The sequence below is a fragment of the Phoenix dactylifera genome, chromosome 1 (genome assembly GCF_009389715.1).
Source record: "Phoenix dactylifera cultivar Barhee BC4 chromosome 1, palm_55x_up_171113_PBpolish2nd_filt_p, whole genome shotgun sequence".
NCBI lineage: Eukaryota > Viridiplantae > Streptophyta > Magnoliopsida > Arecales > Arecaceae > Phoenix > Phoenix dactylifera.
In genome coordinates, this window is record NC_052392.1 from 2009775 (window position 1) to 2025907 (window position 16133).

A 16133-nucleotide genomic window follows, 5' to 3' on the forward strand; every position below is an offset into this window, starting at 1 on the left:
GGGCCCACTTTATGGAAATAAGAAACGAATAACGCCAGGAAACCCGTGTCCTCTTTTATCTATATTTTTCATTTTTGGAGAGAATGGTTACCTTTGTTTGCGGCACATTTTACTCACTGTATCTAAATTTCCTGAAAGGACTGCATTATTTTTTTTTTAATATTTTCATTCTATGTTTTTGGTCGGATACCTTCTCTCTTTTCCTGCCTCTGAGACTCTCTCCTATACATAGCCGGCCTTCGGTCTCTTCCCCTGTTCTTTCATTTCCCTTCTTCCGTGCCTACAGAACCAGGAGGAGGAGGAGGGAGAGAGAGGGGAGGAGAGAATCCAATAACCCATGAAGGCTCTCTGGGTTGTTGGGCTACTTGTGCTGGTTGTGGTGAGGCGCGTTCAGGGCTATGACTACTTGGATGGAGTTAATGGGAGTGCCCCTCAGCCTCTCCTTGTAGATCTGACCCTCATTCGATCTGCTACCGAAAATGGGGCTGGTACGGTCTTTGCTGCCTCCCACACTCCTCCTATGTGTCCCTGTTTTGTTTGGTATAAATTCTGCTGTTCTTTTTTTCTAAATATTTCCCATGAATGATTTGCTGATATGCAATCATTAAAACTGTAGACTGTCTTTCATGTTATTATTGTTTATGATGTTCGAGAAATTGCATTGTTGTATATTCAGTTATTGGATATGCTGCTCTTTACATCTCTTAGTGGTTTGATCTGTGTTCTGCTCCTGTTAATTTCTTTTAAGCTTTAAAAATAATTAGCCAGTACATACATCCTTAAATTTTTAATGCTCATTTGACTTGTTGGAGGCATTATGGCTGCCTTTCTGTTATTTCTGTCTGCTTGTGTTTGAACAGGTCAATTTGCTGCTCCCCCATGATTTCCATCATGTCTATCTTTCGATATGATTTTTCTTTCTTTCCTTTTTTTTCTTGGAAAGACATTCTTTTTCTAAGTTATCTTTTATGGTCCACAATTTGGGTTCCTTGATCTATAAATATATACACATGCATCCACAAATATTTTCATTTTTTTTAATATAAGCAAGTTTATTGTTCCTACCTGCCATGCTAGATCGCGAGATTCGTTTTGCTTGGCCATGTAATGTTTTTCAGAGACACATTTCTCCTCTTCATGGTTCTGCTTCTGTTCCGCGGTGTGGTTAGGGCTACTGGTTTTATCATTTCCTATGTCACCAGAGCTCCAATAGTATCTCTTCCTAACTTGTAAATTTAGTTCAAGCTAGATTTTCCCAACAAGGCCTCTCACCACGGGGTCTTCGTTTTCTCAAGATCCTTTTTAGCTGAAATACCATATTAATCTGTTACTGTATTCAGCCAAGAAATTATTGCAAGGAAAGCAATTCAATAATGCTTTGCAATTTTATAATCCATAACTAGTTTGAATGTTGTCTTGTTTATTAAATCTGAATCTCCTAACGGGAAAAAATATAAGTAAAAATATGCTGTTCCAAGTTAATCAGAAAACAGAGCATTTCTATTTGAGCACGAAGTATTAATGGTTTGTGAGAAAACGACCACTGAAACATCACTTTCTTTTTCACTTTAATGTGGAATGAGCTGATAAGACAGCAATCTAACCAGATCCTAGATTTTAAATTAAGCCTGTATCTTTCTTCTTTTGTACAGTCTTAAGGGTTAGAATTCAGGAAACACAGTCTAAAGATTTTTTTTTTTCTTTTTGGTGCTATCCACTTCTTTTATCTCTCCTAGTGGTTTTCAAGTTAACCTCGAGCGAGCAGCTTGGGTGAAACAGATAATTACTTGTTGATCAATTGTCTTCTTCGGTGTGTGCAGTCTGTTTGGATGGAACACCAAGTGCTTACCACCTGCATCCAGGGTCTGGTTCAGGAGCAAACAATTGGCTTGTTGAACTAGAGGTGAATGAATTACAGTTACAAAGTTAAAAAGGACTTGCAGTTAAAAAGTTACAAATTTTAATCCATGTGACCTGCAGCATGCTAGTAGTAGAGGGCACACTGATTATACACCCAGATGATGCAACTACGAGCTGTAGATACATTTAACTTTTGCTCAATTTCTATTTTTGAATACATTTAGGGGGGAGGCTGGTGCAATGATATCAGCACATGTGTATACCGCAAAACAACTCGTCGTGGTTCATCAAACTACATGGAGAAACAGATACCATTTACTGGAATATTGAGCAACAAACCCGAAGAAAATCCAGGTAATTGTTATCAAAAGCCCTTGCTTTTTGTTTAGAAATGTAGCTTTTCTACCTGTGGAAATAAACTATTGGTGGTTGGTCGAATCTTGGACTCAATGTCATGTCCATTTTGGTTATAATGTTTCCAGACTTCTACAACTGGAACAGAGTTAGAATTCGCTATTGTGATGGTGCATCATTTGCAGGTGAAGGCTATAATGAGGTTAGTGGGATCACTTCTAAATTTCATTACAAGCTCTTTGCTGGGAACTACAATGTAGTATCCACAGTCAATAGACTCATAATGGTGTGACTAGTCCTCTATGATGATACATTTTAATTTCAGCCAAATTGATTCCTATGAAATAATGATCAGATACATATATATACCGATAGTTTTAAATTGTTTGGGCTGTATATATAGGCTGCTGGCCTTTATTTTCGAGGACAACGTATCTTTTCAGCTGCAATGGAAGACCTGATGTCAAAAGGAATGCATTCAGCAGAGCAGGTTTTTCTTTTAATCTTACTCCTATATGTTATTTTGGATATGATTTCAAATTAATTCCGGATTTTATATAATTGATGTTTCCAGGCCTTTCTTACTGGATGCTCTGCTGGGGGTCTGGCTTCCATACTACACTGTGATGAGTTTTGGGCACTACTTCCAGCAAACACTAAAGTCAAGTGCCTAGCTGATGCTGGATTGTTCCTTGATGTGTATGACTCACCTTTTTGCTTATTATAAAACAAATTTTCATTGGTTGCCAGGAAATATTTTATTTACTTTATTCTATCTTTTTCTGAATGACATTGCAATCTTCCGTAATTATGTGAACGGACACTTTAGTGATATGCTATAAATTGATAAATGATCCAACATAACTTTTACTAATATTTGTTTGAATGTCTGCTATATTTATTTGTTTCTATATGCATTGCAGTACTGATGTAGCTGGTGGGCGCACTCTAAGATCCTTCTATGAAGGTGTAGTAACTATGCAGGTAATCTCATCATCATTACTCTCATTTTATATGTTCAAGGATGATAGGAGTAGATAAAAGAGATACTAATGTGGATCTTCCATTCAATAAACTATGCTTAATATAATTTGTTGATAATTGGAAATGTGCTCTGCGCTTAACAATGACTTTCATATTGGCACTCTGTGCTTGTTTTTATCTATATGGGTAGCAAGAATCTGCTTATGAGCGCATTATGCTGACAACTTTATTTCCTACTCATGAAAGGGAGTGGCCAAGAACTTGCCAGGAACTTGTACTGCCAAGATGGACGCAACTTCGGTAATCTTGGTTTCCCCACTAAAGATGTTCCTACAGAACTACTAAGAAATAATGTGATCAAAACTTTTTTCCCTTTTTTTTTGCAGTGCTTCTTTCCACAGAATTTATTGAGCATTATTCAGACCCCAACTTTTCTTCTGAATGCAGCATATGATGTATGGCAGGTATATTCCAGCTTTAGCCTATAGTACGGGCCATTTTTATAGCAAGTTGTTTCACAGACCAATGGCAGATTTTGTTTTGACTGCAATTCCTAGTGGGGCTCTATTAAATTAAATTTTCTTTTGGATTTATCAATATGGACTTACGAAAATATAGGAATAGCTAGATTGACTGCTTCCATTATTTTTTCTTTCTTTTTGTTTTGAGAAATTGTTTGCTTCCATTCTATCAAGTTGTTTTTCCACCTTCATTACGTCATCAGGTTCGACAAAGTTTAGCCACCAAGAATGCTGATCCTAAAGGTCATTGGCAAGCATGCAAATATAATTATTTGAAGTGCAATGATGATCAAATAAAGTTTCTGCAAGGTACCTATTTGGGTTCTTTGTCACTGCTTGGTTTAATCTGGAATGTTCCGTTCTAACATGTAATCCATACATGTTGTTGTTCAGGATTCAGGAACCAAATGCTTGACGCCACAAAAGGGTTCTCAAATTCCAAGCAAAATGGACTATTTATTAATTCATGTTTTGCTCATTGCCAATCAGAGAAACAGGATACATGGTATGGAGATAACTCTCCAACTATCCAAGACAAGGTACGGCCATATTTGGTATTCATTTCTGGTTAGAGATAAATTAGTTATATAGTAAAATGCTAAAATGTTAAAAATTATTTCCATGCATTTGATAAAGATTTGAAAAAATTAAACATGCTAACTATCTCCTTGTTTTCGAACTATCTCCTTATTTTCGGTGTTAGAGATAAATTTCATGGTAGCCTATGATACTATCTACTGAGTAGGAGATGGAGTAATAAGTTCAACCATATACAGATTTTCTCATTTTTTTTCTTTTATTGGTCATGTTGAGTGGGCTCTTTTCCTAGAATACCTAAATCCTTTGCAAAAGATTTTCAACATCAGAATTTAAAGTGGCTGTAACTTCATAACTAGGTTTTTCTTGATAGGTACCTACTATTTAGTGTTCAGTGTTAGATTGCTCTGATACCATATTAGCACAAAGGTAGAAGATGAAATCTCTGTATATTGTATATAGTCACCAATATGCACATCAATATATAGCCTAACCAAGGTACGCCGAACCGGTACCGGAACCCGTACCGGTCGACGCCCAGTACTGTTCACCTTTTTTTTTTGAGTTCTCAAAAAAAATTAATTGGTAATCATTCTTTTTGATCTTTTTCAATAAATTTAAGTCTAATTTGATTTTTTTTATATTTTTTGATGTTTCTATGATCCTAGTTTAACCTATATGATGCATTTTATTACTTTAAATTGATACAAATTATAAAATGAACAATATAAAATATCCTCTAATCAAGTAGTAATGTAAAAATTAAAAATAATACAATCAGTTACATACATTTAAAGTTCAACATACAATCGATATCTAAAATCGGATCGAGTGGTGATGCCTCTCGTAGATATCCGAATCATCAGTATAGTTAGGATTTATATTAACCCACCCCTCTAACCAAGCAGCGTTGTAGTACGTATTGTCTGCCACATTCACTGGAATGTGGCTAAAGTGGAACTAGGATTCAATAGCTTCAAATCTATGTTAGAAAAAGCATGTGGATCTAAATCATGGATTGCTGCTGCCGGTGGAATATCTTTGGATGACTTTTTTCTACTACCGAAAGTCTCCAATATAGATGCAATCCGGCCACCGCCTCTGTTGATGGCCTTCCTGACTGAGGTGGTCCTTCTGAACTCTAGATCTAGCCTGCTGCTTGTAGAACCGGAGCCCGACTCGTAATACAAGGGCCCAAATTGAGCCCTATACCTGGCCACCTCATCCTACTGCCACTGATCATCTGGCTCGCTGGCATGTTAGCCTGGATCTTGCCTCCTTGTCATCTAGAGCGGATGCCTCCTCTGACTCTTTGGAGTAATAGAAAGGTGGTTCTGTCTAGGGGTAGCCCAATGTATTTGGAGGCCTAAGGCGGACTCACTAAAGGAGGCCTTTTTAAAAAAAATAAAAAAAAATTAATAAGTGTAAAATACTTTAAAAATTCATTTAAATCCCACCATCATCTTTATTTGAATCCAAAATGAAGATAGTTAATTTGTTTCTTAAACAAGAGAAATGTTCAATTGGCAAGCAATTTGCTTAATCAAAATCCAAGTCTGTCGGCAGATAGGATCAAAAACTCAAGTACATACTTCTCAGCTAGGATTCAAATCAAAGCCTCTAATAATATCTACCAAGAGGTTTAAGCAGCACTGTAGTAGGTTGAACTGGGCCAACTGGCAATTCTATTTCGATAAAAGTCTTCGAAAACTGAGTAGTATATAACAAAATACTCCAGCCCTTGAGAATTAGAGGTGGTCTTCTTTGTGTTGTTGAGTCAAATAATCCAAATCAATTTCCAGATACATAGATAAAAAATTTTGCCCTATCCTAAAGCAGGTCGAGTTGTAGGATTAGGCCTGGCTTGTGCCTATTCCGTGTATGAATCTGACTCTTTTGTGAACCCTGAATGCACCATTTTGCAGAACTAGCCTAGGAGTTACCCAATAAACTGATAAAGAAATCCCCTTCCTCCAAAACTTATATAAAAAAAAAAAAATCCTTCTCCGCTTCTCGGCAGCAAAAAAAATAAATAAAACTACTAGATTCCGGAGTCCCCAGGGGCCCGGACCCTTGCCCCTTGCCCCTTACCCCTTGGTTGGAAGACTGAAGTCAAAAAAAAAAAGGAAACCGGAAGTCGGAAGCTCACCTGGAGAGGGCGGAGGACCGAGAAGGAGAACTGGAGAAGAGATGCCGGCGACGCCGCCTCCCTGATCCCTCGTCACTTTCTTCGGCCGAGTGCAGAGTGCCGGCCCGATGAGGATGATGGCGAGTGGGCCAGTGGCGAACGGGCGAAGTGAGACTATGAGAACCAAGGACGGCGAACGGGCGAACCGGCGACGGACGGAAGTCGGAACCCGGAAGAACTAAGGAGGACCGACTACCGAGGATGGAGGAACTTAGGAACCGAGGATCAGGAAGGAACTCAGTTATTCAAGAACCGAAGAAGAAGAGATGAAGAGTTTAGAACTTTAGAGGGCCTTGGACTCTGATTATATGGGATTCTGGATCTGGTGACTACGTCGGATGGTCGGATGGAGAAGACGGGCCACGCTGGAGAACTAAGAAGACGATCTATGGATGGGGGACGGCTAAGACGTCTTGTCCCGTAGGCCGTAAGCCATAACCCCGTTGGCCACGGTGCCACGCCTGGATGCCTGGATGCTTGGTTCGTAGGGTTAGGCAGAGTTACGAACCTACGCTGGAGCAACTCTCCCGGAGGCCTTCCTTTGGGCCGAGGCCTTAGGCGACCACCTCGATCATCTAAGGCTTGGGCCAGCCCTAGCTCTGCCGCTCGACGGTCTACCTCCATTTTCTTCGTAGCAACTCTCTTCTTTACTGCTCTGAAATTAGTGAAGTGCTTCTTCATCAACTGTTAAACCTCTTGTGGGCATTTCCAGCATATAGATATATCAGGGTAACCACCAATTAAATACTGCTTCAATCTGGTTAACCTTCCTTCCTTGAACTCTATGTTGTATCAGTTGCACATTCAATAGTGTCGGCTCGAGAGCATTTACCTATGATTTTTTAAACTCCTCTTTTCTTGATGGCTCCATTCCAGGTTATCAAGTACGTTAGTTTATCAATTATTTAAAAATAAAAAAATTAATTTACGATGAAGATAATTTTTTTATCTTAAAAAATACATCGGATTTATCGAATACATAACCCTAATTTTTTATTTATTTGTATATTTTAAATAATCTTTAAATTTAAAAATATGTTTAAATATCATAAAGTTCAAAAAATTGATTTATACCTCAGAAATTACTTCTGAATTATGTAATACGAACTACTAATTTTTTCTAATTTTTGGTATAATTTTTATATTTTATATTATTTTCGAATTTAAAAATAATTTTTAAATATTAATATTTAAAAAAATTAATTTCAGCTCAGATTCATATAGAACCCAACAATGAATGCTACATATATTTTTTTTGGGCCTTCGGGCATGCATCAAAGGCTACTTTTTTCTCATTTTTTTTCAAATTTAGGCTTAGGCTACTGTGCGCATGATCACATCAAAACTTGAATAAATGGACACCAAATTTTTATGGAGAGTAGTTTTCCCGCGGCAAGTCATTACCGAAAAGAGGGGCCGGTCTTCGTGCCGGGGTATCCCGATCCGGATGCCACGAAAATTTAGGGAAGCCTTTTTCTTAAAAGTTCTTGCCTTCAAATACGTTTCTAATTTTTTTACATTTTTTATTTTTTATTTATTTTGAAAAAATTATCCTTTTTAATCTAAAATTATATTTTTAATTTTAAAAATTATGTATAATTTAAATATTAAAATTTTTTATGCTAGCGTGTACATCATCCATAGATCTACAACATACAAAAAAATTCAAGCCCAAATCAAAATTTTTGGCATGATCTTCTCTTATTTTGTAATTTTTGAGCTATTTTTTCAAGCCTTCCATAAAAAAAAAAAGAAAAAAAGGAGATAGAAAAGAGGAAGCACACCTTATTTAGCCCAGGATCTTTTTTTTAATAGCCTGAATTAGTGTTGTTTGTGTATTTTTTGGGTGCATTGGGAAGGCCTTCTTGGGCCTTCTCAATGTAGAAGGCATCAGGTGGTAGTGGCAATAATTTCATGCCCAATCCGGTTCGAAACCGGGTTGACTTGGTACGAACCGGCTGGTTTGCACCGAGTTGGTACCGAACTGACCCGTTTCAGCTGGCTCAATAGCCGCTCCAGCTAGAACCGAATAGAATTGCCGAACCGATCCGGTTTTGCACCAGGTTGGCTCGGTACTGCCTGAACCGGGTGATTCGGCCCGGGTCGGTAGACCCTAAGCCTAACAATGTGCCTAATAAATAAAGAGTACCAAGACTAATAAGAAAATATTAATCATATTTGGACTAGTATAGTAGTCCGATAGTAAAAATGCGTAACAAAAGTGATGCTCGTCTTAAATATGGTTAGAAGAATCCGAAACAAATTTCAATTCATGGGATTGTCCTTGTCCTGCTTATCCATGGCAATGTCTGAGTGTCAAGGCTGATGCTGTACGATTATCTAATAGATTTTTTTCTTCCCCTTAGTTTCTTAGAAAGATCCAAAAATTAGTCGACATACGAACAACCCAAAGAAATGAGGTAGATTCTCATCTTAAAGGGGAGACTAGTTAAATGCTAATATCTTCTGTGACTATTCAAAGCTATGCTGACACAGATTGAAATTAGAGATCTCGGTTGATGTATCGTAAGGTGCTTAGTTTTTGGTAGCCAAAAAAGTAGTGCAACCTTCCCCTTTTTTGATCCTTTTTTTCCCATTCCACTAGCGAAAAACAAGAAATTCTCTTGTCTCACCAAGGAGGAAAGGAATTAAAAAGAAAGAGATTGTTCTTTCGTTGTCAATCGGAGGAGTCAGTGTCGATTTTGAAATGTGGTTTCATAATCTGGCTTAAACTTTAGGCATTGGTCTTTCCTTTGCCCCTTTGGGCAGCCCTGGGGTTGTTCCTCCCTCTGCACTGCATTAATGTCTTAAATCTCTTCATTTCTTCTTTTTAAGGACATGCCAAAAAATAGAGGAGCTGAAATTCCAAAATTCCTAGATCTTTTACTGAGAATGATCAAATCAGCATTTTAAACACGTAGAAATTAAACAGAAGCAGATGTGTACAGCAATGAATGCTTGCTTGGGAAAGACTGAGATGTGATTGCTGCTATATCTGTTGCTTTCAGATACAAATTTTTATATTTTTATATCTAGAGTCTCTTGATTTTGTGAAAAAGTAATTGAGATGGGAATGTTTGCTGTTTAGCCTTCTACATCAGCATGTTCTTAGCTACTTGGTCTATGAAACCAGAATTCTTTCTCCATTTCCGTTTCACAGATGTTTCCTCATCTCACCCATTATCTTTACATTGGCTGTTCATGTGCAGGGGATTGCAAAGTCTGTTGGTGACTGGTACTTTGATCGAGCTCAAGTCAGGGAAATAGACTGCCCATATCCTTGCGACAAGACATGCCATAATCTTGTATCTCGTTAAGATTTATTCAATTATTATCAAAATATTTTTCCGATTGTAATTTGTTGTAGCTGCATATTCATAATAAGGTCAAAGAATAACAAAGCAGAAGCAAAAACAGAATTCTGCTTGTGCAAGTGACATGCTGGCTCTTCCACTGTCCAACATATATTCTTTCCTGATTATATTCAAAGAGGAAAGGTTATAGAATTCTGGTAGTTGTAAGAAAGATTTTGTTGTTTTCCTTCTTGATAACCATTTAAGTTTGATCAAGGTGAATGTATTTGAGCATCTTGGCAGTTTTACTATTCTCACTCTATGGAGTGATCAATCAGGAAAATCATAAAGAATCATGGTAAGATATATGAGGAAGACAAGAAAATTTCTGGCAAGTAAGTTTGCCCCATTACCATTGCTCAGAAAAGTTTATCCTGGTCCCAGCTTTCCCTAGAAGTTTCTGTATGCATGCAAAATCATCCCTTAATTTTTTCAATGCTTCCTTTCAAACATTAAAGCAAGGAATAATATGATATGCTTAGGAGTATACTAGTTATAATGCACATGTTGATGCACGTTGCAACAACTAATGATTGCAACTATATGATATATTTTAAAGATGCATGAACTGACTGCCAATTTGCTTTCATTATGAAATTGTTTAAGATTTATTTGGTATACTACGTTCCTCATGTAGATTAGCTTTTGTTTTGCTATAACCCAGAAATGACTATTAATCTGCAATTTTGAGGATGTAGGACTCTTCTTATGCATCGAATCATGAAAATCGCAACTCAAAAGGGAATTTTTCTCTTCGACAACTCTCTTTTGGACTTCTTTATGTCTACTTATGAGACCAGCAATCTTAGGATCCTTCCCCATATAAGTTTAGCATGTTTCAGGCATCTAAGAAGAAATCTAATGAAGGTTATTATGGGAATTGGAAACTTGGGAAAGATAGCTGCTTTTATATAGTGTTAGGATTTATATTGTCAATTTCTGATGCTATTGGTGGCGCATCACCCCAGCAGCACGTCTATTAACTGAAATAGAGAACTATGTTTGCAACTAAAAATGGGCTGAAATATTTTTAGGGAGAAGTTAATAAGAAACAAATGCGTCTCAGTCCAAAGGTAATCTGCCTGACTTCAATTTCCTAAATATAATCCTTGTTATTTGGTGACTATTGTCCTGCCACTGTTTTTCGCCAAGTGTTCTTGTTGCGGGATGTCCTATCTTTGTACCTGTTTGTCGTAAAATTACTCTCATATCAGAGAAAGGTATAGCCAATTTATGAATTAGAGGCCATAATTCAATATTTTTATTTTTACTTTCTCAGGTGAAAGATTCAATAAACTTGTAACAGGGAGACAGAGCTTAGTGGCAACAGTGCCACAACACAAGAGGTGTACAGATTTACTCCTAGAGGCCCATCTGAGTTTCTCAATTTCTCCTAATAATATGATGTCATTCTCCCTGGGGTGGTCCTTGCTTGATGCTTGTATTGAATCTCCCCCACTCATATTAGATTATGGCCACTTAATCTGCCAAACAAGGAGGGCCTCTTAGTATGACCTGCTTCTACTTGACGTTAATTAGAGCTTTTCATCTTTTGCCTTCTTCCATTTATATGAATATCAGAGTATGTTTACGAGTGTCCTTTTCTTCTCCTTAAAAACAATTAGCAGATGAGGGAATAAAACATGTAGACCTGAGTATGATACATATGGTTTTTTAATTTTCTATGATCTATCTTTGATTCCCAGGGAGGGCCCTTGTTACCATTTTCCATCGTAAGCCAGTTGTCTGTCTTGTGCCAGTTTGTGCCGAAAAAGATGAATTGAGTAACTTGGGTTCGCAACTTAGCATGACATTAACATCTGCATGTTTCTTTTGCCTCCCCTGCTTGAGTTTGTGCCTAATGATAGCTCATTGGATGGCAATTCTACTTCGACCTGTGCTTCCAAGAATTTCAATGGATGAAGGTAGCAGTGCCTGTAATTTCCGGTTTCAGTATTCTTCAATATCACAAATAAGCTATCAGATAAAGTTATGCCAAGCTAAATTCAGCTCAGGAAACCTACTGAATTTTCATCTCTCATCCATATTCTGTTCAGTAGGATAACCTTTTCTTTGAGCTCTCGTGGCCTTCATGCAGTTATGCAGCCAGTGCTGCATAAACAATCCGCTCATGTTTCACCTGTGCCTGCGGGTACTTTGCAGTCAAACTGGTAGCGTCCTTTAGGCTTGCCTCATCCCCTTGAAAGAGGCTTGCACTGAACTTTCTTAGATGTTCTTATCCTGTTTCCAATTCAAATCAAATGGTTCGTTGTATTTAGATTCTTTTGGTCTACTGTTTTTTTTGTCGCTTAACAAAAAGAATCTACCAACATGGTTCGCATGCATTGGAATAGACAAGAAGACCAGCATAAATTAAATGAGCTGAAGAAACCTGTTTATACAGCAAAGCAGCCATAGCTGTTCCATATAGCATGTCCCCACCATGGTTGTGCTCGCTCGATGTTCACTTTTTCTTCTTTACCATGCCATCATCAAATATTTTATCATTACTTCATCTGTTATTTCTGAAGTTCATGTTTTAAATTTCCATTTAATGAATGGGTGTCTCGTTCAATTGATTAACGCACATTAGCGTGTGATGGTGTCCCATCCCTGTCAATCCTACCTCGTCAAGAAAGTTTTAGCTGGTGATGACACTTCTGCTTGTATAGGAGGGGGGGAAAACAAAAGGAAGGATATGAAATTTGAAATGAACCTTGAGAGGTAAAGATGATGGAAATCGACCCCTCTCTCCTCTGTTATTTAAATAATTTTCTTCTTTTGCTTTTCCCAAGCATCGATCATGCAAGTGGAAAACACATCAATTTCTATCATGCCTCTCCACTCTTTCCCTCAGCAACCGAACCAAGATACGCGCACACAGAAAATAATGTTCTAATGAAAAGGTTTTATCTTCTGCAAAGGGAAAAAAAAAGTTGAATAGGAGAAATCTTTCTAGACCAATGTGGATCTTAATATATTGCCTAGAGATAGGGGGAACCATCATGTTTAATAGGAGGCTGAGAGTCATTAGCCTTTGATTAGTAGGTGAATTGAATAAATCCTTGTTTTCTTTCAGGAGATTTGCTTTCTTTTCTCCTGTGAGAAGTGTGCTGCCTTGCTTGGCAATACAGAACCAACCGATCTCAGTTTGCTGCTTCTAAAGCCTTCCAATTGAATTTGAGACCATCTGAGTAGCTATCAGATGAGTAAACTAGACGCGGACAGCTACAACTCATGCCCAAAAACAGACAGTGTGCATTAGTATTCATGGCAACTTATGTTGACTTCTGTAACAACTCAGGACCTCATCCAAAAAAAAATAGTCAGAAGATATTATTTGGGTTTCTTAATCCTGTATAAGTACTCAAGATCTATCCAGTAAATAATCGATGTAGAACTAAACATATGTCCGTACGAGTTCTCACAAGTTCTAATGAGTTCTTCGAGAGCTTTTGATAGGAAATACTGTATATTTTTTCATTGAAAATGATGCCATTAATGGTAAGAAAAGAGAATGGAATAAGAGTGGAGTAAACCAAAGCAGAGATACGATTGTTTACATGAGATAATAGCAATATGTGAGTTCCAAAATAATGAAATTAGATGAAAAACAAAAACAAACATACACTGAAACAGGCTTTATTCTGCACTTCTTCCCACGACTATCCAAAGATCAACAAAGACTAAAGGTTTTCGTATCATGAGGCCTATTTACATGAGAAAAATTTTATGGTGCGCGCATTGTAAAGTTACTATTAGAAGCAGCCTTTCTAAGTTGAAACTCTGTGAAAAGGACTCCTTCTGTATGTGAATCGGAGGCTCCACAAGGACTGTTACGTGTACTCGTAATTTAAATTTGTTTGAAAACCGTGGAAATTCTCTGGAAGTCCTTACCGAATAATTCAGGAGGTTGCAGCCATGAACTCAACCCATCAATCGGAAATTGGTTCTCTTCCTTGACAGCTCCATTGAGAAGTTGAGTTTGGTTTTGGATATCCGCGGACAAAGGGATGGTGCCGTTAAGGTACTCAGACCATTTGAGGTCCTCTGGTTCACCTCCGAGTTGGATTTCAGCTTGTCTGTTCGGCACCAACTCCGGCCATTGGAAGATGCTGCTTTCATAGATAGAATTGTTGCTCTGCGGCTCGATTCCGCCACCACTGTTCCCGCTGCTTGCGCTGTTGTTGCTGGAGTTGCCGGCCTCCAAGCAGTGGAATCCGGGGAGAGAGTTGTCTGCTGCCATGCGAGCTGTGGGCTTTAGACCCATGGAGGTCGAGACAGTTGACCTCGAGACCGACGGAAGAGCAGCAGACATCATCATGTTGCAAGTCAACTCGGGATTCATGTCGAGCAGCCTGGCGTTCTGGTTGAACCAGAGAGGCGGATTTTGGTCCATCGATGAGCTGGGACTGTAAACTGAATTCCGGGGGGGCAAGTAGTCCATCGAATTGGTGGGTTGGCAGCCGGAGGAGCTCTCATGGCCTGCGGCGAACCGGTATAGAAAGAAATCTTTTGTGGATGCTACCAAATTCTCCGAGTTCGACCCGTCCACCATCGACATCAATGGAGGAGCAAGCTCAGGAACTACCGAGTTCAAGTTCCCGGAGGGAGGGGCAAGGAGCTTCAGCTCGCTGGATCCGGCAGTCTTGTCCTCGTTCGCCGGGACCTTATCTTCTCCGCCTTCGGTCTCGGAAAGCGGCTTGTGGGTGTTGGGATCGATGCCTCTCTGCCTCAGCTTCTTCTTGATGCAGGAGTTCCACAGGTTCTTGATCTCGTTGTCCGTTCTCCCCGGCAGCTGCGCTGCAATTTGAGACCATCTGAAAGGGAGGAAAGATATACGCATGAGCCCCCTATAGATCGAATTCTAGGAGATGCAGCAATCGGTACCTGTTGCCAAGGACTGCATGGAGTTCGATGATGAGGTCCTCCTCCTGCTGTGAGAATGAGCCTCTCTTGAGATCAGGCCTCAGATAGTTTATCCACCTCAATCTGCAGCTCTTTCCACACCTTTGAAGACCTGAGAAGCATAATTCTCTCTTAGAATTCAGAGAGCGGTCTGTATTCATTATGTTTTTGTGATGCATTTCTTGTTTTCGGATTTGATGGGCCAAAGAGGTTGAGTTACCTGCTAGCTTGGGCACAGAGCTCCAGCAGCCATGGCCATACTTGGTGATGTGCTTGAGGAGCTTCTCATCCTCCTCTGGGGACCAGAGGCCTTTCCTTAGCTTCTGCTTGTAGCAGCAGGAATGTCTTCCCATTTCGAGCGAGACACAAGCGCAATGCCACCGAGGCCTTCACAGCAGCAGAGAGCTTGGTATTGGATCCCTCCGAATTATCAGCTCGAGGAGGTAGTTTGTGTGTATCAGGACTGGGTTTTGATCTCTGAGAGGTGCCGGGTGCTGTATGGGAAAGAGATTGTGTGGAGGCTCAGATAATGAAGTGGCAATAGAGAGGAGGAATTGAATTAAGAGGAGAAGGCTGAGCCAGAGAGAGGGGGAGAGAGAGGTCACAATCAAGTGGGTGTGATTGTCTTTAAGGTTTTTTTCCTTTTTTTTAAATTTCTTTGCCCTCATTTTTTACTACTACTTTTTAAGGTGGGGATATGGGGATTGATCATCTAAAATGTATGTCTCATCAAGCACTGTAATAAATGTTTGCACCTACAGTGGTTGTGGGGCATCTGCTCTCATAGATTAATGAAGAAGCCTAAAGAGGATTTGGTCCCAATGACTTGAGCGTTAATGCAAGTAAAAGCAACATTTTTTTTTCTGAAGCAATTCAATTCAGTATAGAGATGACCAGAAATTTTAAAAAATGAATCAGGAATGGATCTAGTTTAAGTTCACAATAACGTTTGCAAATACAGCAGTAGTATCCTGTCCGCAAGGGAAGGTCCGAAGGAAACTCTGGTACCCATTTGAGTTCCCTAGATATTCTTGTGTCAGAGAACAGGACCGCCATTGCTTTTTGGGCAGATCCCTAAACCCATGATCACTTCGGAAAGGCTCATCATTGGTTGGAAAGAACAAAATACTTCCATACATCTTTTACAGCAGCGGGTTTCTTCCTCTATTCCAAAAAGACACGTTGTTTCTCTTGGAAACTGCCTGAAGAACTTGGTATTTAGCAATTGGAGAGCATGGACCACTGTATCATGCCTTCTCTCTGAAGAAAGTGAACGTATGTAGCTGCGGAACAAGTCTGTAACTCAGAACAGGACTACTTAAAGCATCAAGCAGTTTTCTACCAAAAAGAGGGAAGAATTAAGCAACAAAGCATTTAACGTACATAATCATTAATGGAACTAGAATATTTTTGGTGCGAAATCGGAAT

At 39.0% G+C, this 16133-nt stretch overlaps 2 protein-coding genes across 2 annotated transcripts; one reads left to right on the forward strand and one right to left on the reverse strand.

The window, feature by feature from the left end:
* The first annotated feature begins 126 nt into the window (after positions 1 to 126).
* LOC103720135 (pectin acetylesterase 12) lies at positions 127 to 10013 on the forward strand. The gene is made up of 12 exons (XM_008809711.4): positions 127 to 488; positions 1821 to 1903; positions 2085 to 2214; positions 2343 to 2416; positions 2618 to 2704; positions 2789 to 2913; positions 3138 to 3198; positions 3445 to 3498; positions 3585 to 3662; positions 3923 to 4028; positions 4113 to 4258; positions 9654 to 10013. The coding sequence occupies exons 1-12, from the start codon at positions 338 to 340 to the stop codon at positions 9759 to 9761; spliced, it is 1203 nt and encodes a 400-aa protein (XP_008807933.1). The 5' UTR covers positions 127 to 337; the 3' UTR covers positions 9762 to 10013.
* A 3307-nt stretch (positions 10014 to 13320) lies between these two features.
* On the reverse strand, positions 13321 to 15476 carry LOC103720134 (transcription factor MYB61-like). Its single transcript, XM_008809710.4, has 3 exons — positions 14926 to 15476; positions 14688 to 14817; positions 13321 to 14617 (listed from the first exon to the last, which is right to left on the reverse strand). Exons 1-3 carry the CDS (start codon positions 15056 to 15058, stop codon positions 13651 to 13653), a joined length of 1230 nt encoding a protein of 409 aa, XP_008807932.1. The 5' UTR covers positions 15059 to 15476; the 3' UTR covers positions 13321 to 13650.
* Between the last annotated feature and the right edge of the window lie 657 nt (positions 15477 to 16133).